The sequence below is a fragment of the Petromyzon marinus genome, chromosome 58, assembly GCF_048934315.1.
Source record: "Petromyzon marinus isolate PM22_M1 ecotype Great Lakes invasive population chromosome 58, UKy_Petmar_22M1.pri1.0, whole genome shotgun sequence".
In the NCBI taxonomy this organism is placed as follows: Eukaryota; Metazoa; Chordata; class Hyperoartia; order Petromyzontiformes; family Petromyzontidae; genus Petromyzon; species Petromyzon marinus.
Window position 1 is genome coordinate 1,945,697 of NC_133724.1, and position 24,983 is coordinate 1,970,679.

Below are 24,983 nucleotides of genomic sequence, written 5' to 3' on the forward strand. Positions count from 1 at the left end.
TCCATCACCTCACCCCGTGTGTCCCTCACCTCACCCCGCGTGTCCCTCACCTCACCCCGCGTGTCCCTCACCTCACCCCGCGTCTCCCTCCCTCACCCCGCGTCCCCCTCACCTCACCCCGCGTGTCCCTCACCTCACCCCGCGTGTCCCTCACCTCACCCCGCGTGTCCCTCACCTCACCCCGCGTGTCCCTCACCTCACCCCGCGTGTCCCTCACCTCACCCCGCGTGTCCCTCACCTCACCCCGTGTGTCCCTCACCTCACCCCGCGTGTCCCTCACCTCACCCCGTGTGTCCCTCACCTCACCCCGTGTGTCCCTCACCTCACCCCGCGTGTCCCTCACCTCACCCCGCGTGTCCCTCACCTCACCCCGCGTCTCCCTCACCTCACCCCGCGTCTCCCTCCCTCACCTCACGCCCGGCGTTCTGTCAGAGCGCCGCTCCTCAGTACAGTTATCCTCTCTGTTTATGTAATTTAACGTTGCTCTTTATGTTATTGTAGTTGGTTGTGTTTGTTGTTGTGCTTGTTGTCGTCGTTGTTGTCGTGTCGCGTCTCCGCGCCTTCAATGAGGAGAGCGAAGAGGAAGAAGCTCGCGCGGTTCCCTTTGGCGGCAGCGGCGCCATTGGCCGCGTGTAGCACGGGGAGGGGCGGGGTGGGGGAGGGGCGGAGGAGGGGCGGGGCGGGGGAGGGGCGGGGTGGGGGAGGGGCGGGGGATAGGCGGGAGAGGGGAGGGGCAGGGTGGGGGTGGGGGAGGGGCGGGGGGAGGGGCAGGGTGGGGGTGGAGGGGCGGGGGGTAGGCGGGAGAGGGGAGGGGTGGGGGGGAGGATGGAGGGGAGGGGGCGGGGGATATGCTGGAGTGGAACGCGATTTGGCCGCTCCATCTCCACCCCGAGGGTTCTCCCCTCGCTCGCGATGCTCCATTTCGTTTGAACCTTCTGACCCCGTGCCCCTACTGGGACGTCTGTCAAAAAAAAAGAGCTTTGTAGCTCATCGGATTTCCTCCGAATAACAAGAGATGATGATTCTGAACGTGACAAACAGTACACATTGCAGCACGTGCCTAACTGCGCTAATCGGAGGTGGCGGGGGAAGGTCAACAACACTAAACACAACAACAACAAGAAGCAGTTCTAGCGAAATGAGTTTGTCAATGTAGACGGTGATGGTGATGTAAGAGTGCAAAGCTCCAGTGGCTGCCTAACACCGCAGGGGAAGAACGTTCCAGACGGCCGCTGAATCTCGTCTCTGCAAGCGCCGCGCGACGACGCCGCTGATGCGGTGACCGCCGCCTTGGCCCGACGGCTGAGCAGCCAAAAGCCGCCGCTGCTGCGGGCATGAGCGGAGTGTCACGTGGTGGTGGTGATGATGGTGATGGTGGTGATGGTGGTGGTGATGGTGGTGGTGATGATGGTGATGGTGGTGATGGTGGTGGTGATGGTGGTGGTGATGGTGGTGGTGGTGATGGTGGTGATGGTGGTGGTGGTGATGGTGGTGATGGTGGTGGTGGTGATGATGGTGGTGATGGTGATGGTGGTGATGGTAGTGGTGATGGTGATGGTGGTGGTGATAGTGGTGATGGTGGTGGTGATGGTGGTGATGGTGGTGGTGATAGTGGTGATGGTGGTGGTGGTGATGGTGGTGGTGGTGGTGATGGTGGTGATGGTGGTGGTGGTGATGGTGTTGATGGTGGTGGTGGTGGTGATGGTGGTGGTGGTGGTGGTGATGGTGGTGGTGGTGATGGTGGTAGTGATGGTGGTGGTGATGGTGGTGGTGGTGATGGTGATGGTAGTGGTGATGGTGGTGGTGATGGTGGTGATGGTGGTGGTGATGATGGTGGTGGTGATGGTAGTGGTGATGGTGGTGATGGTGGTGGTGGTGATGGTGGTGGTGATGGTGGTGATGGTGGTGATGATGGTGGTGGTGATGGTGGTGGTGATGGTTCGTGGTGATGGTGGTGGTGATGGTGATGGTCGTGGTGATGGTGATGGTCGTGGTGATGGTGGTGGTAATGGTGGTGGTGATGGTCGTGGTGATGATGGTGGTAGTGATGGTGGTGGTGGTGATGGCTCGTGGTGATGGTGGTGATGGTGATGGTCGTGGTGATGATGGTGGTGGTGATGGTTCGTGGTGATGGTGGTGGTGATGGTGGTGGTGATGGTGGTGATGGTGATGGTCGTGGTGATGGTGGTGGTGATGGTGGTGGTGGTGATGGTGGTGGTGATGGTGGTGGTGATGATGGTGGTGGTGATGGTTCGTGGTGATGGTTCGTGGCGATTGTTCTTAGCTCCTCGACGAGATGAGCAGCGAAGGTGATTGTGGTGCACTCGTGGCGAGCACCTTGCGTGTTTGTGTGCTTCGTCGAGTGGCTATTGTGCAAAAATAAAACCATCGACGGTTCCTGTAGAACTGTGCACACGTGCGGTGCCTCTCGTCTTACTCGCTAGGTCGCCACCACACGCGGATGTGGGCGAACGCGTACAGTGTCACCCATACGGTCCACACGTATTGGGTTTTCAGATCCATACGGCGGACAGCCGTTTCAATACGGGCAAAAAGAATAATTAAAAATGTGTTGTCTATGTGTTTGTGTTTCTACCTCGTGATGGGACTTAGTAGGATGAACGCTGAGATTTATCAGGGGCACGGGGTAACCAATCAGGGTTGGATTGGTCTGTAATAAGGTAGAGGCAACTGATAAGGGGTTAATATACACTATACACTACACTCGTAGGCACTATACACTACTAATGTACATTTGACACTATACTACTACCATACACTATATACTACCATACCTGTCAAGCAACACGGTCTACCCGTTTTCTTGTACAGGGAAATTGGGATTTTAGATCCATACGGCGGCGTACAGCCGTTTCATGATGGGACTTTGTGGGATGGACGTTGAGAGTTATAAGGGCACCACGGGGTGACCAATAAGGTCTGAGTGGGTCTGTGATAAGGTTGGCACTGATAAGGGGTTGACAGGTTTGCTAATGTGACCCCCCACTCATGGACAGCGGCGGCGGCGGCGGTGATGATGATGATGGACAAACTGGTGGACTGGTTTCGTTCGCGTTAGGACTCATCAGCACGCGATAGTAGCCGCTGCTCAGCCGCTGCGACCGCATTCGTTTGGCCGTTCCCACTGTGAACAAAAACGATTTAAAAAATTTATATTTAAAAAATATATAAACTCAATTCCGCATGCAAATGAAGAAACGCTTCAACCAGTCAACTTCCACTCGCAGTTCATTCGGGGAAATAAAAATGAGACAATCAAGTAAAGGCTCAGCGAGCGGCCCAAAAAAAAATCGACGTAACACCGCAGATGCAAACCAACAGGTCAACTCGCCTGTCGCCTGCTCTGTGCGTTATACATCAATGGGGGGACTTGTCTTTTTGCGCCACTATAGAAGTACGTGGTTTTGCCCTTTCTGGCAATGCAACAGGAGGCATTAACCACACACGGCTACTTGTGTCGAACATGCAAACATACATGGCTCTGATAATATATGAAGAGGTTTTTACCCTTTCCGGCAATAAAATAGCAGGTGCTAAGATGTTCAAACACCAAATGGAAACCTTTTTTTCCTGGCAAGAAAGGTCCCATGTCCTGATAGTGGCATTGTCTTTGTGCTGTTCGTCTTTTGACGTCCACTATTTGAGACTAGGCTCTAAAGAAAGCTGTCTTTGGTGTGCATCAATCAGTTTCAAAGACAATGCATCATCACATCCTACCAGAGCATGGTTTGTGTTTGTATGTTCACCACAAGTACCGTGTGTGTGGTTAATGCAGTGACATGATTCTTTACAAAAGGTTTAACATCTTAGAACGCAGCTGTTTTATTGCCAGAAAGGGTTAAACCTATTCTTATATTTTGATACTGCCAAGAAATGTCGCGTGATGCTCTGATAACACTGTGTAACAAAATTAAGTTTTTGTTCCTGGGTAGTAAGTGTTCTTTCCTAATTGCTTATGCCTCAAGAGTACAGAAAATGGCTATTATTATGATTCCCCACGAACTTTTCTTTTGTGACCAGGACAGTGATAGTTTGAAATTGACCGACAGTATTTTCAATGAGAAAATGGGCGAATTTGCGTCTTTTCGTTCACGTAAAAAAACACAGCTTATTAATAAAAATGTATATGTATTTATACTAAAGCAATACAAAAAATACCACACAAAGGTGCACCACCACAGGCGTGACTGGCCACAGCGGACCGAGTTCTCTGTGGGGAGGAGCAACGTCAAGTGGGAGCCACTGGTGGACCCCCGGAAGGTGCTGATGCAACCACTGCACATCAAATTGGGCCTCATGAAAAAATTGTCAGAGCTGTAGATAAGGAGTCGGCAGCCATCAAGTACCTCCAAAACTTCTTCCCTAAGCTGTCTGAGTCAAAGATCAAAGCCGGTGTCTTCGTCGGACCACAGATAAAGAAGATCCTGGTGTGCAATGAATTCCCCAAGAAGCTCACTAGTAAGGAGAAAGCGGCTTGGAACAGCTTTGTCGCAGTGATTCGTGGCTTCCTGGGCAATCACAAGGTCGAAAACTATGTGGAGCTGGTTGAGACTCTGGTGAAGAACTACGGCACAATGGGCTGTAGGATGTCCCTCAAAGTCCATATCCTTGATGCTCATTTTGATCAATTCAAGGAGAACATGGGAACGTAAGGTGAGCGCTTCCACCAGGATATACTGGACTTTAAATGCCGCTACCAAGGACAGTAGAACGAGAACATGATGGGAGACTACATTTGGGGGCTGATTCGTGAAAGTGATTTACAGTATAATCGTAAATTTCGAAAAACTACTTACTTCTAAATATTTTGTAGTAATTTTTGTATTATTTGGGTATAAATACATGTTAATTTTGATTCACATGTTGTTTTTTTCTGACTTATGTGAACGAAAATATACAAAGTCGCCCGTTTTCTCATTGAAAATAGGTAAATTTCAACACCCTTATTCAGGCCGGGCTGAATGATTGAATATCGCGGTTTTGGCTTTCGCGGTACTTTTCAAGAACCCCCCCCCCGCGATAACCAAGGGTCTCCCGCACACTTCTGATTCTGAAGACTGTGCTGCGGGCATCGCGTTTTGTTCAAGTTGATGCGATTATAATGCCTGTATCATTAACCTGTGTGCACGTTCTCTAACCCACGTGCACCTCGTTCCGTCTCTCAATGCAATCCCAAGCCTGCGTCTCCCTCCACGCTCTCCTGTGTGTGTGCGTGTTCCACGAGATATGGTGGATGGTCGCGGTGGCGTGATGTTCATTCCCTCGCCTGGTATACAGGAGGTCGTGGGTTCGCTCCCGACCCAGTCGCCTGCTGTATATTTGGAGTTGATGCTGTCTCTCTCTCCGTGGTGAGATGTTAACCACCTCGCCTGGTATACAGGAGGTCGTGGGTTCCATCCCGACCCTGATGGCTGCTGTATATTTAGAGTTTGCGTGTCTCTCTCTCTCTCTGTGGCGTGATGTTCATTCCCTCGCCTGGCATGCAGGAGTTCGTGGGTTCCATCCCGACCCTGACGCCTGCTGCTGTATATTTAGAGTTTGCGTGTCTCTCTCTCTTTCCCCGTGGTCGCGTTGATTTTTCTCCGGGTCCTCCGGTTGTTATAAATGTCCACGTGATGATAGGCCAACTTCGTTGAGCTATCGTTTGTGATCGCCAGGTCGCTTCTGAAAAAGCGCTACACTCCTCAGTGGGGCCTTAACTGGTCTGTCGCCTACAGGCAACAAACGCGTGCACTGATTGCGGACTCCCTCTCTGAGTCACGGGCTACGTAGGGTGCGAAAGAAGTTCAACTAACATGCGCAGTGCGCCGTCACTCTTAATAGTCATGTCTATGGGTAGTGTTAGTTTATGGGTAGTGGTAGTCTATGGGTAGTGGTAGTCTATGGGCAGTGTTAGTCTATGGGCAGTGTTAGTCTATGGGTAGTGTTAGTCTATGGGTAGTGTTAGTCTATGGGTAGTGTTAGTCTATGGGCAGTGTTAGTCTATGGGCAGTGTTAGTCTATGGGCAGTGTTAGTCTATGGGTAGTGTTAGTCTATGGGTAGTGTTAGTCTATGGGTAGTGTTCGTCTATGGGTAGTGGTAGTCTATGGGTAGTGTTAGTCTATGGGTAGTGTTAGTCTATGGGTAGTAGTGTTAGTCTATGGGCAGTGTTAGTCTATGGGTAGTGGTCGTGTAATCGGAGGTGCGGGTGAAGGACGACAAACTAAAGACACACAACACGTTCATAATGATCCAGCACTCAGCTTTCAACAGCGCTCTTAGACCAGACTCTTGCCCATCTTATCACATCATCTTGTTGATCGCTGTTCATCCAACCCCTCCATTCTCCACCCTGCACCTTCCACCCTCTCCATCCATCACCCTCCACCCCCTGACCCCGCCCTTCCTCCTCCCCCCACCCCAACCCCCGCGCCTCGCCGGTCCGGATGCGCGCTTGACGCGGGGGAAGGGAGTGGAGGAAAAGGGGGGAGGGAGAAGGGATGGAGGATAGAGAGAGAGCTGGGGGGGGGGGGTGAAGCAGTAAGAGAAGGGACGCGATGGAAAGGGGGAGTTGATGGAGTAGAGGGAGGGGTGAGCAGCGGTAGCAGCAGCAGCAGCAGCGGCAGCCTCGCCGAGACGTCCCCGAGTCCCCATGACTCCCGCGCGCGTGCCGGGCGCGTGCCCCTCCTTGTCCACGTTCCCCTGGCGGGGCCGCGCGTTGAGGCGCGCGCCCAGCTCCCGTCTAAGAATGCGCGGCTGATGCTGCTGCTGCTGGTGCTGCTGCTGCTGATGATGGTGGCGATGGTGGTGATGTGGCGTGGTGTGCGTCGGACGCGTTTTGGCTGCGCGCTGCTGCTGCCGCTGCTGCTGACGCTGCTTCTGCTGCGGCTGCCGGGACCCGAGCGCGACCTCTCGCCGGGTCCCCTCGGCGCTCAGGGGGCCGCGGCCCCCGTCGATGACCGCCGAGGAACGGGGGCCCGGATCCACGGTGGGGTAGCCGCGAGGGGGCAGGGATCGCTGCGGGGTTCGGGCAGCACCCTGTCGGGGGTCTTGCGCGCGGCGCAGCGTGAGGGGCGAGCGGCGAACCCCGTGGTGCCGGAGCCCTCTTTGGGGGTCGACCCCCCGCTGGGACCCCCTCTGGACCCCCGCGAGATCTTCTTGGCGGTGAAGACCACGCGTCGCTTTCACGAGGAGCGGGTGGCGCTGCTGTTGCGCACCTGGGTCTCGCGAGCGCGCGCGCAGGTGAGGAGCAATCGCTCACCGCGGCGACACTCACCATGGCAACACTCACCACGGCAACAGTCACCGCGGCAACACTCACCATGGCAACAGTCACCACGGCAACACTCACCACGGCAACACTCACCGCGGCAACACTCACCATGGCAACAGTCACCGCGGCAACACTCACCGCGGCAACAGTCACCGCGGCAACACTCACCGCAGCAACACTCACCACGGCAACACTCACCGCGGCAACACTCACCATGGCAACAGTCACCATGGCAAAAGTCACCGCGGCAACAGTCACCGCGGCAACACTCACCACGTCTCTATGCAGACAGAGGGGGATCTCTGTGGTGAGAGAGAGATGGGGTCTCTATGGGGAGGGAGAGTGAGTTGGGGTGTCTATGGAGACAGAGTTGGGGTGTCTATGGAGAGAGAGAGACTTGGGGTGTCTATGGAGAGAGAGAGTTGGGGTCTCTATGGAGAGTTGGGGTGTCTATGGAGAGAGAGAGAGAGACTTGGGGTCTCTATGGTGAGTTGGGGTGTCTATGGAGATAGAGAGAGAGAGACTTGGGGTCTCTATGGAGAGAGAGTTGGGGTGTCTATAGAGAGAGACTTGGGGTGTCTATGGAGAGAGAGAGAGACTTGGGGTGTCTATGGAGAGAGAGACTTGGGGTGTCTATGGAGAGAGAGAGATTTGGGGTGTCTATGGAGAGTTGGGTGTCTATGGAGAGAGAGTAGGGGTGTCTATGGAGAGAGAGAGAGACTTAGGGTGTCTATGGAGAGTTGGGGTGTCTATGGAGAGAGAGAGAGACTTGGGGTGTCTATGGAGAGAGAGTTGGGGTGTCTATGGAGAGAGACTTGGGGTGTCTATGGAGAGAGAGAGAGAGACTTGGGGTGTCTATGGAGAGAGACTTGGGATGTCTATGGAGAGAGAGAGACTTGGGGTGTCTATGGAGAGTTGGGGTCTCTATGGAGAGAGAGAGATACTTGGGGTGTCTATGGAGAGAGTGTTGGGGTGTCTATGGAGAGAGAAAGAGAGTTGGGGTGTCTATGGAGAGAGAGAGTTGGGTCTCTATGGAGAGAGAGAGTTGGGGTCTCTATGGAGAGAGAGAGAGACTTGGGGTGTCTATGGAGAGAGAGTGAGACTTGGGGTGTCTATGGAGAGAGAGTGAGACTTGGGGTCTCTATGGAGAGTTGGGGTCTCTGTTTTTAATTAGCGCGCGTGCGAGGAGGCGCGTGCCAGGCGGCCGCATCTGAGAGCCATTAGAGACGGATTCCTGAGGCCGGGAACCCCTCTCAGAGAACCCCTCTCAGCACCCCCTCAGAGAACCCCCTCGCTAAACACCATCACAGAACCCCTCTCAGTACCCCCTCAGAGAACCCCCTCGCTAAACACCATCACAGAACCCCTCTCAGTACCCCCTCAGAGAACCCCCTCGCTAAACACCATCACAGAACCCCTCTCAGAGAACCCCTCTCAGCACCCCCTCAGAGAACCCCTCTCAGTACCCCCTCAGAGAACCCCCTCGCTAAACACCATCACAGAACCCCTCTCAGTACCCCCTCAGAGAACCCCTTCGGTAAACACCATCACAGAACCCCTCTCAGTACCCCCTCAGAGAACCCCCTCGCTAAACACCATCACAGAACCCCTCTCAGTACCCCCTCAGAGAACCCCTTCGGTAAACACCATCACAGAACCCCTCTCAGAGAACCCCTCTCAGTACCCCCTCAGAGAACCCCCTCAAAGATCCCTTCATAGACCCCTGCTCACAGAACCCCCTTCACAAGACTCCCTCACGTGACCCCAGAGTACCGCAGGTTCCCCTCAGACCCCCTCAGTTCCCTACAGCAAACCCCTCACAGAGAACCCCTTTGAGAACCCCCTCCCATTACACTCGCACGTCCTTCACGACGTTTGGCGTGGAAGAGGAGACCAAGTACAACTCTAGAATGGATGGTGGAAGAGTAGACCAAGTACAACTCTAAAGGGGGTGATGGAAGAGTAGACCAAGTACACCTCTAGAGGGGATGGTGGAAGAGTAGACCAAGTACACCTCTAGAGGGGGTGATGGAAGAGTAGACCAAGTACAACTCTAGAGGGGATGGTGGAAGAGTAGACCAAGTACAACTCTAGAGGGGGTGGTGGAAGAGTAGACCAAGTACAACTCTAGAGGGGGTGATGGAAGAGTAGACCAAGTACAACTCTAGAGGGGATGGTGGAAGAGTAGACCAAGTACACCTTTAGAGGAGATGGTGGAAGAGTCTACCAAGTACAACTCTAGAGGGGTGATGGAAGAGTAGACCAAGTACACCTCTAGAGGGGGTGGTGGAAGAGTAGACCAAGTACAACTCTAGAGGGGTGATGGAAGAGTAGACCAAGTACACCTCTAGAGGGGGTGATGGAACAGTAGACCAAGTACACCTCTAGAGGGGGTGATGGAAGAGTAGACCAAGTACAACTCTAGAGGGGTGATGGAAGAGTAGACCAAGTACACCTCTAGAGGGGGTGATGGAAGAGTAGACCAAGTACAACTCTAGAGGGGTGATGGAAGAGTAGACCAAGTACAACTCTAGAGGGGGTGATGGAAGAGTAGACAAAGTACACCTCTAGAGGGGGTGGTGGAAAAGTAGACCAAGTACAACTCTAGAGGGGATGGTGGAAGAGTAGACCAAGTACAACTCTAAAGGGGGTGATGGAAGACTAGACCAAGTACACCTCTAGAGGAGATGGTGGAAGAGTCTACCAAGTACAACTCTAGAGGGGTGATGGAAGAGTAGACCAAGTATACCTCTAGAGGGGATGGTGGAAGAGTAGACCAAGTACACCTCTAGAGGGGGTGGTGGAACAGTAGACCAAGTACACCTCTAGAGGGGGTGATGGAAGAGTAGACCAAGTACACCTCTAGAGGGGTGATGGAAGAGTAGACCAAGTACACCTCTAGAGGGGGTGATGGAAGAGTAGACCAAGTACAACTCTAGAGGGGTGATGGAAGAGTAGACCAAGTACACCTCTAGAGGGGGTGATGGAAGAGTAGACCAAATACACCTCTAGAGGGGGTGGTGGAAGAGTAGACCAAGTACACCTCTAGAGGGGATGGTGGAAGAGTAGACCAAGTACACCTCTAGAGGGGGTGGTGGATGGAAGAGTAGACCAAGTACAACTCTAGAGGGGGTGATGGAAGAGTAGACCAAGTACAACTCTAGAGGGGGTGATGGAAGAGTAGACCAAATACACCTCTAGAGGGGGTGATGGAAGAGTAGACCAAATACACCTCTAGAGGGGGTGGTGGAAGAGTAGACCAAGTACACCTCTAGAGGGGGTGGTGGAAGAGTAGACCAAGTACACCTCTAGAGGGGATGGTGGAAGAGTAGACCAAGTACACCTCTAGAGGGGGTGATGGAAGAGTAGACCAAGTACACCTCTAGAGGGGGTGGTGGAAGAGTAGACCAAGTACAACTCTAGAGGGGGTGATGGAAGAGTAGACCAAGTACACCTCTAGAGGGGATGGTGGAAGAGTAGACCAAGTACACCTTTAGAGGAGATGGTGGAAGAGTCTACCAAGTACAACTCTAGAGGGGTGATGGAAGAGTAGACCAAGTACACCTCTAGAGGGGGTGGTGGAAGAGTAGACCAAGTACAACTCTAGAGGGGTGATGGAAGAGTAGACCAAGTACACCTCTAGAGGGGGTGATGGAAGAGTAGACCAAGTACAACTCTAGAGGGGTGATGGAAGAGTAGACCAAGTACACCTCTAGAGGGGGTGATGGAAGAGTAGACCAAATACACCTCTAGAGGGGGTGGTGGAAGAGTAGACCAAGTACACCTCTAGAGGGGATGGTGGAAGAGTAGACCAAGTACACCTCTAGAGGGGGTGGTGGATGGAAGAGTAGACCAAGTACAACTCTAGAGGGGGTGATGGAAGAGTAGACCAAGTACAACTCTAGAGGGGGTGATGGAAGAGTAGACCAAATACACCTCTAGAGGGGGTGATGGAAGAGTAGACCAAATACACCTCTAGAGGGGGTGGTGGAAGAGTAGACCAAGTACACCTCTAGAGGGGGTGGTGGAAGAGTAGACCAAGTACACCTCTAGAGGGGATGGTGGAAGAGTAGACCAAGTACACCTCTAGAGGGGGTGATGGAAGAGTAGACCAAGTACACCTCTAGAGGGGGTGGTGGAAGAGTAGACCAAGTACAACTCTAGAGGGGGTGATGGAAGAGTAGACCAAGTACACCTCTAGAGGGGATGGTGGAAGAGTAGACCAAGTACACCTTCAGAGGAGATGGTGGAAGAGTCTACCAAGTACAACTCTAGAGGGGTGATGGAAGAGTAGACCAAGTACACCTCTAGAGGGGGTGGTGGAAGAGTAGACCAAGTACAACTCTAGAGGGGTGATGGAAGAGTAGACCAAGTACACCTCTAGAGGGGGTGATGGAAGAGTAGACCAAGTACACCTCTAGAGGGGATGGTGGAAGAGTAGACCAAGTACACCTCTAGAGGGGGTGGTGGAACAGTAGACCAAGTACACTTCTAGAGGGGGTGATGGAAGAGTAGACCAAGTACACCTCTAGAGGGGATGGTGGAAGAGTAGACCAAGTACAACTCTAGAGGGGGTGATGGAAGAGTAGACCAAGTACACCTCTAGAGGGGGTGATGGAAGAGTAGACCAAATACACCTCTAGAGGGGGTGATGGAAGAGTAGACCAAGTACACCTCTAGAGGGGGTGGTGGATGGAAGAGTAGACCAAATACACCTCTAGAGGGGATGGTGGAAGAGTAGACCAAGTACAACTCTAGAGGGGGTGATGGAAGAGTAGACCAAATACACCTCTAGAGGGGGTGGTGGAAGAGTAGACCAAGTACACCTCTAGAGGGGATGGTGGAAGAGTAGACCAAGTACACCTCTAGAGGGGGTGGTGGATGGAAGAGTAGACCAAATACACCTCTAGAGGGGATGGTGGAAGAGTAGACCAAGTACACCTCTAGAGGGGGTGGTGGAAGAGTAGACCAAATACACCTCTAGAGGGGGTGGTGGAAGAGTAGACCAAGTACACCTCTAGAGGGGATGGTGGAAGAGTAGACCAAGTACACCTCTAGAGGGGGTGATGGAAGAGTAGACCAAGTACACCTCTAGAGGGGATGGTGGAAGAGTAGACCAAGTACAACTCTAGAGGGGGTGATGGAAGAGTAGACCAAGTACACCTCTAGAGGGGGTGGTGGAAGAGTAGACCAAGTACACCTCTAGAGGGGGTGATGGAAGAGTAGACCAAATACACCTCTAGAGGGGGTGGTGGAAGAGTAGACCAAGTACACCTCTAGAGGGGATGGTGGAAGAGTAGACCAAGTACACCTCTAGAGGGGGTGGTGGATGGAAGAGTAGACCAAATACACCTCTAGAGAGGGTGATGGAAGAGTAGACCAAATACACCTCTAGAGGGGGTGGTGGAAGAGTAGACCAAGTACACCTCTAGAGGGGATGGTGGAAGAGTAGACCAAGTACAACTCTAGAGGGGGTGATGGAAGAGTAGACCAAGTACACCTCTAGAAGGGGTGGTGGAAGAGTAGACCAAGTACACCTCTAGAGGAGGTGATGAAAGAGTAGACCAAGTACAACTCTAGAGGGGATGGTGGAAGAGTAGACCAAGTGCACCTCTAGAGGGGATGGTGGAAGAGTAGACCAAGTACAACTCTAGAGGGGTGATGGAAGAGTAGACCAAGTACAACTCTAGAGGGGGTGATGGAAGAGTAGACCAAGTACACCTCTAGAGGGGGTGGTGGAACAGTAGACCAAGTACAATTCTAGAGGGGATGGTGGAAGAGTAGACCAAGTACACCTCTAGAGGGGGTGATGGAAGAGTAGACCAAGTACACCTCTAGAGGGGGTGGTGGAAGAGTAGACCAAGTACACCTCTAGAGGGGGTGGTAGAGGGGATGGTGGAAGAGTAGACCAAGTACACCTCTAGAGGGGGTGGTGGAACAGTAGACCAAGTACACCTCTAGAGGGGGTGGTGGATGGAAGAGTAGACCAAATACACCTCTAGAGGGGGTGATGGAAGAGTAGACCAAATACACCTCTAGAGGGGGTGGTGGAAGAGTAGACCAAGTACACCTCTAGAGGGGGTGGTGGAAGAGTAGACCAAGTACACCTCTAGAGGGGATGGTGGAAGAGTAGACCAAGTACACTTCTAGAGGGGGTGATGGAAGAGTAGACCAAGTACACCTCTAGAGGGGATGGTGGAAGAGTAGACCAAGTACAACTCTAGAGGGGGTGATGGAAGAGTAGACCAAGTACACCTCTAGAGGGGGTGGTGGAAGAGTAGACCAAGTACACCTCTAGAGGGGGTGATGAAAGAGTAGACCAAATACACCTCTAGAGGGGGTGGTGGAAGAGTAGACCAAGTACACCTCTAGAGGGGATGGTGGAAGAGTAGACCAAGTACACCTCTAGAGGGGGTGGTGGATGGAAGAGTAGACCAAATACACCTCTAGAGAGGGTGATGGAAGAGTAGACCAAATACACCTCTAGAGGGGGTGGTGGAAGAGTAGACCAAGTACACCTCTAGAGGGGATGGTGGAAGAGTAGACCAAGTACAACTCAAGAGGGGGTGATGGAAGAGTAGACCAAGTACAACTCTAGAGGGGGTGATGGAAGAGTAGACAAAGTACACCTCTAGAAGGGATGGTGGAAGAGTAGACCAAGTACAATTCTAGAGGGGATGGTGGAAGAGTAGACCAAGTACAACTCTAGAGGGGGTGATGGAAGAGTAGACCAAGTACACCTCTAGAGAGGGTGATGGAAGAGTAGACCAAGTACACCTCTAGAGGGGGTGGTGGAAGAGTAGACCAAGTACACCTCTAGAGGGGGTGGTAGAGGGGATGGTGGAAGAGTAGACCAAGTACACCTCTAGAGGGGGTGGTGGAAGAGTAGACCAAGTACAACTCTAGAGGGGGTGATGGAAGAGTAGACCAAGTACACCTCTAGAGGGGATGGTGGAAGAGTAGACCAAGTACAACTCTAGAGGGGGTGATGGAAGAGTAGACCAAGTACACCTCTAGAGGGGGTGATGGAAGAGTAGACCAAGTACACCTCTAGAGGGGGTGATGGAAGAGTAGACCAAGTACAACTCTAGAGGGGGTGATGAAAGAGTAGACCAAGTACAACTCTAGAGGGGGTGATGGAAGAGTAGACCAAGTACACCTCTAGAGGGGAAGAGAGGGGGGGGTAGTCTCTCTCGGGCTCCCTGGAGTGGGGGTCCCCTTTCCGCCAGCAGTTGCCGGGCTGCGCCTTTGCCTTTTGCCTTCTCGGCTATCAGCCACCGGTGCATGGGGCCACCTCCGATTGGCAAGTTGTGAACGTTCACACGTTACAGTCTCCACGCTTCCAGATACTGCACAGGAACTCCCTCTACTTATTCGACTTACAAAGAAACCCGTCGCCCTAGGCACAGTTACCTGTTGGGATCGAGAGTCGTAAGTTTAACCAAACATGAAGAACCAGTGGCATCTACATCTGCAGAACGTGAAGAACCAGTGGGATCTACATCTGCAGAACGTGAAGAACCAGTGGCATCTACATCTGCAGAACGTGAAGAACCAGTGGCATCTACATCTGCAGAACGTGAAGAACCAGTGGCATCTACATCTGCAGAACGTGAAGAACCTGTGGCATATACATCTGCAGAACGTGAAGAACCAGTGGCATCTACATCTGCAGAACGTGAAGAGCCAGTGGCATCTACGTCTGCAGAACGTGAAGAACCAGTGGTATCTAAATCTGCAGAACATGAAGAACCAGTGGCATCTACATCTGCAGAACGTGAAGAACCAGTGGCATCTACATCTAAGAACGTGAAGAACCTGTGGCATCTACATCTGCAGAACATGAAGAACCAGTGGCATCTACATCTGCAGAACATGAAGAACCTGTGGCATCTACATCTAAGAACGTGAAGAACCTGTGGCATCTACGTCAACCAGTGGCATCTACATCTGCAGAACGTGAAGAGCCTCTCTTCATAGGACTCTATGGGTGTCTCCGGGTCTCTATGTATCTCTATGTGTCCCTACGGGTCTCTATGTATATCTATGTATCTCTGTGTCCCTACGGGTCTCTATGTATATTTATGGGTCTCTCTGTGTCTCTACGGGTCTCTATGTATCTCTATGTATCTCTATGTCTCTACGGGTCTCTATGTATCTCTATGAGTCTCTCTGTGTCTCTACGGGTCTCTATGTATCTCTATGTGTCTCTACGGGTCTCTATGTATCTCTATGAGTCTCTGTGTCTCTACGGGTCTCTATGTATCTCTATGTATATCTACGTGTCTCTACGGGTCTCTATGTATCTCTATGAGTCTCTCTGTGTCTCTACGGGTCTCTATGTATCTCTATGTATATCTATGTGTCACTACGGGTCTCTATATGTCTCTACGGGTCTCTATGTATCTCTATGAGTCTCTATGTGTCTCTACGGGTCTCTATGTATCTCTATGAGTCTCTCTGTGTCTCTACGGGCCTCCCCAGCACTCCCCGGTGGGCCCTTGTTGTGTGCAGCTCGAGCAACACTTCCGTGGACGTCCCCGTGGCGGTGACCCTCGCCATTGTCCCGCGGTTCGCCGCCGCTCTTTTCTGTTTTATTTCTTTATCTGCGAGGCCGCGTCTGCTTCCTCCACTTCCTCGGCCGCACCCCTCCAACTTACTCACCCCACAGGCAAAGTTCCCCCGCGTAGCCTGCGGCGGACTGTCGGGGCAAGTGCTGTTAGCGAGCACCTATGAAGTCCGGCACGACACACTCACCAATCTACAACAACACACTCACCCGCCCACTCACTCACCCACCCACTCACTCACTCACCCACTCACTCACCCACTCACTCACTCACCCACTCACTCATCCACCCATCCACTCACCCACCCACTCACTCACCAACTCACCCACCCACTCACCCACCCACCCACTCACTCACCCACCCACCCACTCACTCACCCACCCACTCACCCACTCACTCACCCACTCACTCACCCACTCACTCACCCACCCACTCACACACCCACTCACCTACCCACCCATCCACTCACTCACCCCCACACACACCCCCACACACTCACCCGCACACTCACTCACTCACCTACCCACCCACCCACTCACTCACCTACCCACTTAACCTCCCACATCACTCAATCTCTCACCCACTCACCACACTGCAGGTCACCTCACTGGCTCGCTCTCTCGCACTCATCCCCTGCGGAATAACCCCGCACCATCATCACCACCACCATCATCACCCATCATCATCGTCATCACCACCCATCATCACCACCACCCATCATCACCCACCATCATCACCACCACCATCATCACCACCCACCATCATCACCACCCACCATCATCACCACCCACCATCATCACCACCATCATCATCACCACCCACCATCATCACCACCCACCATCACCATCATCATCACCACCATCATCACCACCACCATCATCACCACCCATCATCACCACCATCATCACCACCACCATCACCACCCATCATCACCATCACCACCCATCATCACCACCACCCATCATCACCCACCATCATCACCACCCACCATCATCACCACCCACCATCATCACCAACCCCCTTCATCACCACCCATCACCACCACCCACCATCATCACCCCCCACCCACCACCATCATCATCAACATCGTCAACATCTCTGCTCCACGTATCACTAACAGCGACAGGAAACCTCGCGCTCCACGCAAGACGCGCGCCATGCCGCTCCCGTCGACCGCTCCTGCGACACTCCGACAGTGCCGCTTGGCGCTTCTGGGCCCCTACCCCGCTCGAGGAGCGGCTGTTTTGCGATAGCAAAGTCGATAAATAATAACACGAGGCACGCGGCGTTCTGTCCCCACGCAGACGCACATCTTCACGGACGAGGTGGACGAGAAGCTCCTGGCTGCAGCAGGTGAGAGTGGCGATCAATCATCCTCTGGAATTTGCCTGACGATGATCATGACGACGATGGTGGTGGTGATGTCCATGATGATGATGGTGGTGGTGATGTCCATGATGATGATGATGGTGGTGATGTCCATGATGATGATGGTGATGTCCATGATGATGATGTCCATGATGATGATGGTGGTAGTGATGTCCATGATGATGATGTCCATGATGATGATGTCGGTCATGCTGGGCGTGCAGGTGATGCCACCCACCCACCCACCCACTCGTGTGCCACGTGCCGGTAGCCTTCATAGGGGTTGCTACTCGCTAACAGCACTTGCCCCAACAGTCTGTCACAGGCTACACGGGGGATCTTTGTCTTTGTAGGTGCTACTCGCTAACAGCACTTGCCCCTACAGTCTGTTACAGGCTACACGGGGGATCTTTGTCTTTGTAGATGCTACTCGCTAACAACACTTGCCCCAACAGTCTGTCACAGGCTACACGGGGGATCTTTGTCTTTGTAGGTGCTACTCGCTAACAGCACTTGCCCCAACAGTCTGTCACAGGTTACACGGGGGGTCTTTGTCTTTGTAGGTGCTGCTCGCTAACAGCACTTGCCCCAACAGTCTGTCACAGGCTACACGGGGGGTCTTTGTCTTTGTAGGTGCTACTCGCTAACAGCACTTGCCCCAACAGTCTGTCACAGGCTACACGGGGGATCTTTGTCGGTAATGAGATCCTTCGGGAGACGCGTACTGTTAAGCCTCGACGATCAGTTGAAGATGGTATTCATAATGCAGGTTTTATTTGGTTAGATGATGGTATTGGTGATGTTGACGATGACAAAGATGTTGACGATGGTGTTGATGATGATGATGCTGTTATTGATGGTCTTGACGATGATGATGGTGTTGACGATGATGTTGATGATGGTGTTGACGATGATTGTGTTGACGATGATGATGTTGATGGTGTTGACGATGATGATGATGTTGATGATGGTGTTGATGATGGTGTTGACGATGGTGTTGACGATGGTGTTGATGATGATGGTGTTGACGATGTCCCGCAGGTCCCCGGCTTATCGCCACCAACTGCTCCTCCATCCACAGCCGCCTCGCGCTTTCGCGCATAGATGGCGGTGGAGCTGGACACGTACCTCGGGTCCGGGAAAGACGTGAGGACGCCCCCACCCCTACCCCTCCTCCACCCCCTCCCCCTCCTCCACCCCTCCCCCTCCTCCACCCCTCCCCCTCCTCCACCCCTCCCCCTCCTCCACCCCTCCCCCTCCTCCACCCCTCCCCCTCCTCCACCCCCTCCCCCTCCTCCACCCCTCCCCCTCCTCCACCCCTCCCCCTCCTCCACCCCTCCCTCTCCTCCACCGCTCCCCCTCTTCCACACCTCCCCCTCCTCCACCCCTCCCCCTCCTCCACCCCTCCCTCTCCTCCACCCCGTCCTCCACCCCTCCCCCTCCTCCACCCCTCCCCCTCCTCCACCCCTCCCTCTCCTCCACCCGTCCTCCACCCCTCCCTCTCCTCCACCCCGTCCTCCACCCCTCCCTCTCCTCCACCTCTCCCTCTCCTCCACCCCTCCCCCTCCTCCACCCCTCCCTCTCCTCCACCCCTCCCCCTCCTCCACCCCTCCTCTCCTCCACCGCTCCCCCTCCTCCACCCCTCCTCCACCCCTCCCTCCCTCCTCACCCCTCCCCCTCCTCCACCCCTCCCTCCTCCACCCCTCCCCCTCCTCCACCCCTCCCCTCCTCCTCCACCCCTCCCTCCCTCCACCCTCCTCCCACCCCTCCTCCACCCCTCCCTCCTCCTCCACCCCGTCCTCCACCCCTCCCCTCCTCCTCCACCCCTCCTCCCACCCCTCCCTCTCCTCCACCCCTCCCCCTCCTCCACCCCTCCTCCCCCCTCCCTCTCCTCCACCCTCCCTCTCCTCCACCCCTCCCCCCTCCCTCCACCCCCCCTCCTCCACCCCTCCCTCCCCCCTCCCTCTCCTCCACCCCTCCCCCTCCCTCCTCCACCCCCCCTCCTCCCACCCCTCCCCCTCCTCCACCCCTCCCTCTCCTCCACCCCTCCCCCCTCCTCCACCCCTCCCTCTCCCTCCACCCGTCCTCCACCCCTCCCTCTCCTCCACCCCTCCTCCACCCCTCCCTCTCCACCACCCCTCCTCCACCCCTCCCTCTCCTCCACCCCTCCCTCTCCTCCACCCCTCCCCCTCCTCCACCCCTCCTCCTCCACCCCTCCATCTCCTCCACCCCTCCCTCTCCTCCACCCCTCCTCCACCCCTCCATCTCCTCCACCCCTCCCTCTCCTCCACCCCTCCCTCTCCTCCACCCCTCCCCCTCATCCACCCCTCCCCCTCATCCACCCCTCCCCCTCCTCCACCCCTCCTCCACCCCTCCCTCTCCTCCACCCCTCCCCCTCATCCACCCCTCCACCCTCACCCCTCCTCCACCCCTCCCTCTCCTCCACCCCTCCCCCTCAGCCACCCCTCATCCACCCCTCCCTCTCCTCCACCCCTCCCCCTCCTCCACCCCTCTTCCTCCACCCCTCCCCCTCCACCCCTCCCTCTCCTCCACCGCTCCCTCTCCTCCACCCCTCCCTCTCCTCCACCCCTCCCCCTCCTCCACCCCTCCCCCTCCACCCCTCCCTCTCCTCCACCCCTCCCTCTCCTCCGCCCCTCCTCCGCCCCTCCCCCTCCTCCGCCCCTCCCTCTGAGCTGCGAAGCTCTTATTCAGAAGCGACCCGACCATCTCAAACGGCTAGCTCAACCAAGTGGGCTCATCATCATCATCATCGACGTCGTGTAGGAAATTTGCAGCCACCAAAGGACTCTTGAACGGCACCCGACTGACCGACCACCCCTTGGGAAGGCAGCAGTGGGTCGCTGCGTGCCGGCGTCGCCCATCCCATAACATCGCCCAGAGTTGATGCATTTCTCCCGGCAAGTTGCTCAAGCGGAATCACACGCGGCGGCGGCAGCAGCAGCAGCGTCAACATCGCCACCCGGCCAACCCCCTACCGTGAAACCGTCGCGGGCTGTGTCTGTGACACGCAGCGGCGTCGCCGTTCCTGTGCGACCACACAGCCCTGTGTCCACGCAGGGACAGCTGCCGCTGGGGGTGCCCCGCGAGGCTAGACCACTGCAGGAGCAGCAGCAGCGTCGTCATTACTCCCCCCCCACTCGCCCTACCCTGAACGTTCGCACCGCTCAGCTTAGAGGCGGCCGCTTCGGCGCCACCCCACGGACCGCTGGGCCCTCAATTGGCCGGGTCTCACCCAACCCTCCCTGGACCCCCCCCCACCTCCTTGCCCCTCTGTGTGCCCCCCCCCCACCCCTCCAGCTGGTTCTGCCACGTGGACGACGACAACTACGTGAACGTGGGGGCCCTGGCGCGCGCGCTGGGAGCCTACCCCAGCTCGGGCGAGGTGTACGTGGGCCGGCCCAGCCTGGACCACCCCATCCAGGCCCTGGAGCGCGTGGGCAACGTCTCGGTACGGGCGCGGCCTCGCTACCCTCACCCCACAACCCACACCGCCCCATCCGCCACGCGTCGTTAAGTCGGATGTTAATTACCTCGCCTGATATACAAGAGGTCGTGGGTTCAATCCTGACCCCGACGCCTGCTGCTGTATATTTGGAGTTTGCGTGTCTCTCTCTCTTATCATCATCACGGTGGCTAGGAGATGTTAATTACCTCGCCTGATGTACAGGAGGTCGTGGGCTCAATCCTGACCCCGACGCCTGCTGCTGTATATTTGGAGTTTGCGTGTCTCTCTCTCTTATCATCATCACGGTGGCTAGGAGATGTTAATTACCTCGCCTGATGTACAGGAGGTCGTGGGCTCAATCCTGACCCCGACGCCTGCTGCTGTATATTTGGAGTTTGCGTGTCTCTCTCTCTGATCATCATCACAGTGGCTAGGAGATGTTAATTACCTCGCCTGATGTACAGGAGGTCGTGGGTTCAATCCTGACCCCGACGCCTGCTGCTGTATATTTGGAGTTTGCGTGTCTCTCTCTCTGATCATCATCACGGTGGCTAGGAGATGTTAATTACCTCGCCTGATGTACAGGAGGTCGTGGGTTCAACCCTGACCCTGACGCCTGCTGCTGTATATTTGGAGTCTGCGTCTCTCTCTCTCTCGTCATCACGGTGGCTAGGAGATGTTAACTACCTCGCCTGGTTGGGGTGAACGCCTCCCCGGTGCTGCTGCTACCCTCCCCCTGCCCCCCGCCCCAGCACCTCACCTCAGTGACCCCTCACCTTCCACCATGACTCCCACAACCCCCCCTATGACCCCTCACCCGTGACCCCACAGAGGCCCGTCACCTTCTGGTTCGCCACGGGCGGCGCCGGATTCTGCCTCAGCCGCCCGCTGGTGCTGCGCATGCGGCCCTGGGCCAGGTGAGCCCGGGGGGGGGGGGGGGAGTCAAGGGTCAGGGGGGTCAGGTATGGGGGGTCACGTGAGAATGGTCAGCTGTGTGGGGCCAGGGGTCAGGTGTGTGCGGTCAGATGTGAGGGGTCAGGTGGGGTCAGGTGTGAGGGGTCAGGTGTGAGGGGTCAGGCGGGGTCAGGTGTGAGGGGTCAGGTGTGAGGGGTCAGGTGTGAGAGGTCAGGTGTGAGGGGTCAGGTGTGAGGGGTCAGGTGTGAGGGGTGTTGAGTCTACGGTGCAGTGTTGAGTGGATGGACATCTGTGACGACTGCGAAGTCTGCGTTGAAGAGCTTCCGAGCTCATCAGGATGGCTCCGGCAGAGTAAATATCTCTACGATTCTGATTGCTGAGTCTTTGCCTCTGGAGCGAGGGGGAGTTCGTCCGCACGAGCGAGCGGATCCGGCTGCCCGATGACGTCACCGTGGGGTACATCGTGGAGGCGCTGCTGGGAGGCCGCCTCTCAGCGTCGCCTCTCTTCCACTCACACCTGGAGAACCTTCCCCTGCTGCCTGCAGGGCGCCTCAGCCAGCAGGTGCCCTCACCGCTCGCTCACCGCTCACCTCTCACTCACCACTCGCTCACCGCTCACTCACCGCTCACTCACCAATCACTCACCATTCACTCACCAGTCACCACTCTTCCACTCACACCTGGAGAACCTTCCCCTGCTGCCTGCAGGGCGCCTCAACCAGCAGGTGCCCTCACCGCTCACTCACTGCTCACGATTCACTCACCTCTCACTCACCTCTCACTCACCACTCACTGCGGTGTGACGCCCACACAGGCGACGCTGAGCTACGGGGTGCTGGACCGGAAGAGGAACGTCATCACCCTGCCGGGTCCCTTCCCCCTTCACGCGGACCCCTCCCGGTGAGGCTCACACCGCATCCTCAGCAGCACGCGCGCGGCATCGCACACAGCACTGCACACACAGCATCACACACAGCATCACACACAGTACTGCCCACAGCATCACACACACGGCACGACACAACAGACAGCATCATACACAGCATCACAAAGATCTCCCGTGTAGCCTTAACAGGCTGTTGGGGCAAGTGCTGTTAGCGAGCGCCGATGAAGGCCGGCACGGTACACGAGGGGGTGGGTGGCCAGCACCACGCCCGGCCGCCTTTGTCTCCCCAGTGGCGATATTCACACACCGCACCAGGTACTCATTTGAGGCTGAGTCGACCTCGGGGAGGCCCAGGACCGGTTCAGATAATCGTCAGTGCTGCGATACGAACCTGGCGACCTTGGTCGCCACTAAGTGGCGGTGACGTCACCATGGCACTCGTGCCAGGCTAGGTGCACTTTGAGGTTATCACGTGAAGTGTCGAACTCCCGCTGGCAGGAGGTCACGGGACAGACCCAGCGGGATGCCACGGGTTGAGATGACTGAGATGACTGGCCGACCCGTCCACAGCACCACGCACAGCACCACGCACAGCATCACGCACAGCACCACGCACAGCACCACACACAGCATCACGCACAGCACCACGCACAGCACCACGCACAGCACCACACACAGCATCACGCACAGCACCACGCACAGCACCACGCACAGCATCACGCACAGCACCACGCACAGCATCACGCACAGCACCACGCACAGCATCACGCAGAACTTGCAGGCCAGACGGCTCGCACAGTCCTCGCAGCTGTAGTGCGGTCAGTCTTCAGACCCTCTCTCGAATCTGCGATGATCGCTCACCGCCCCCCCACTCACCCTCACTGGCCCCCCCTTCCCTCCACCAGGTTCCTGAGCCTGCACTGCCTGCTGTACCCCGACACCAGCTGGTGTCCACGGGGGACCCTGAGGTGACGACTGGGGGGGGGGGGGGCGGACAAGGAGAGACACCTGGGACCCTGAGGAGACACGTGGGACCTCGAGGAGACACGTGGGGGTTATCCAGAGACACCTGGGACTCCGAAGAGACACGTGGGACCCCGAGGGGACACGTGGGGCCCCGAGGAGACACGTGGGGGTTATCCAGAGACACCTGGGACTCCGAAGAGACACGTGGGACCTCGAGGAGACACGTGGAGTTCATCCAGAGACACGTGGGGCCCCCCAAGAAGAGACACGTAGCGGGGACCCCCTCCCCGACTCCGGCGGGTGTGCGAGTGTAAATACGAGACCGGAGGCGCTTATTTATTGGATGCACTTTTTTGTCGTGTGAATTCTCGCCGGCCCGGGGAGGTGTCCGCGACCCGAATTAATTGGGTGCACTTTGTGAGCCCGCCGCTCCACCGTGGCCTGTCCCGCCGCTCCACTGTGGCCTGTCCCACCGCTCCACTGTGGCCTGTCCCACCGCTCCACCGTGGCCTGTCCCACCGCTCCACCGTGGCCTGTCCCACCGCTCCACCGTGGCCTGTCCCACCGCTCCACCGTGGCCTGTCCCGCCGCTCCACCGTGGCCTGTCCCACCGCTCCACCGTGGCCTGTCCCACCGCTCCACCGTGGCCTGTCCCACCGCTCCACCGTGGCCTGTCCCACCGCTCCACCGTGGCCTGTCCCGCCGCCGCCGCCGCCGCCGTAGTTTCCGCGAGCGTTATTTGTGAGGCCCCCAGGGGCCTCCATCCGGTCTGGTGGCCCGGCCCAGGGAAGAAGAGCGACGAGCCCCCCCCCCGCCCCCCCTTAAAATGTTATTATTGAGTTAAACACGTGGGCACGCATAATGCGCATGCATAATGTACGTTGGCTCATTAATCTTCCCCCCCCCCCCCCCGCCAACTTTACGCAAGAGTGCAGAAGTGCGGTCACCGCATCTACGCCTCTATATAAGGAACGAAACAGGTGGACTTCTCCACAAATCTGGCTGTCGCCTGATGAAGCTGGTTGTAATTACTGGCGACACGTCGTACTCAGGTTGTGAATGTTGTGGCTTGGCTCTCCAACACACAACCGGTGGTGCTGTAGTAGTGACGAATTGGCCACGCTCTGTTTACTGGCTGTGTCGGGCTGTGGCGGGTTTTAACGACACAACATTTATATACTTACACGATCTAACCCAAAAAAAGCAATCTGTATTGATTATTTAATAACAATTTTTCCGATCCACTTAATTCTCCAAAAATGTCCGGCTGCGAGAAATAAAAACATTCAAAGAAGTTCCGTTTCAGCGGTCGTAAGACGAACGAGCTTTGTCCGGAGTAAGGGGAACGTGGGGAAAATATATATATATATTTTTGTTAACACAGCACCTCCTCGCGCAGACGAGAGGCGGGACTTGACGGGACCCGCAGGAGTAGTTCTGTGAGATCCGCTTGCGTGTTGCCGGGGGCCTTTCCGCGACGAGCAACGGAAGTGAATCTCAAAATCTTCTTTGGTTCTTTCGGTAAAGTCACGTAGAAT

The 24,983-nt window shown here is 55.7% G+C and overlaps 1 protein-coding gene across 1 annotated transcript; it reads left to right on the forward strand.

The window, feature by feature from the left end:
• The first annotated feature begins 6,536 nt into the window (after window positions 1-6,536).
• Window positions 6,537-24,739, forward strand: LOC116955103 (beta-1,3-N-acetylglucosaminyltransferase radical fringe-like). Its single transcript, XM_076052787.1, has 9 exons — window positions 6,537-7,243; window positions 17,149-17,197; window positions 18,254-18,358; window positions 20,245-20,308; window positions 20,531-20,681; window positions 21,510-21,595; window positions 21,990-22,155; window positions 22,408-22,493; window positions 23,385-24,739. The coding sequence occupies exons 1-9, from the start codon at window positions 6,761-6,763 to the stop codon at window positions 23,449-23,451; spliced, it is 1,257 nt and encodes a 418-aa protein (XP_075908902.1). The 5' UTR covers window positions 6,537-6,760; the 3' UTR covers window positions 23,452-24,739.
• The last annotated feature ends 244 nt before the right edge of the window (window positions 24,740-24,983 follow it).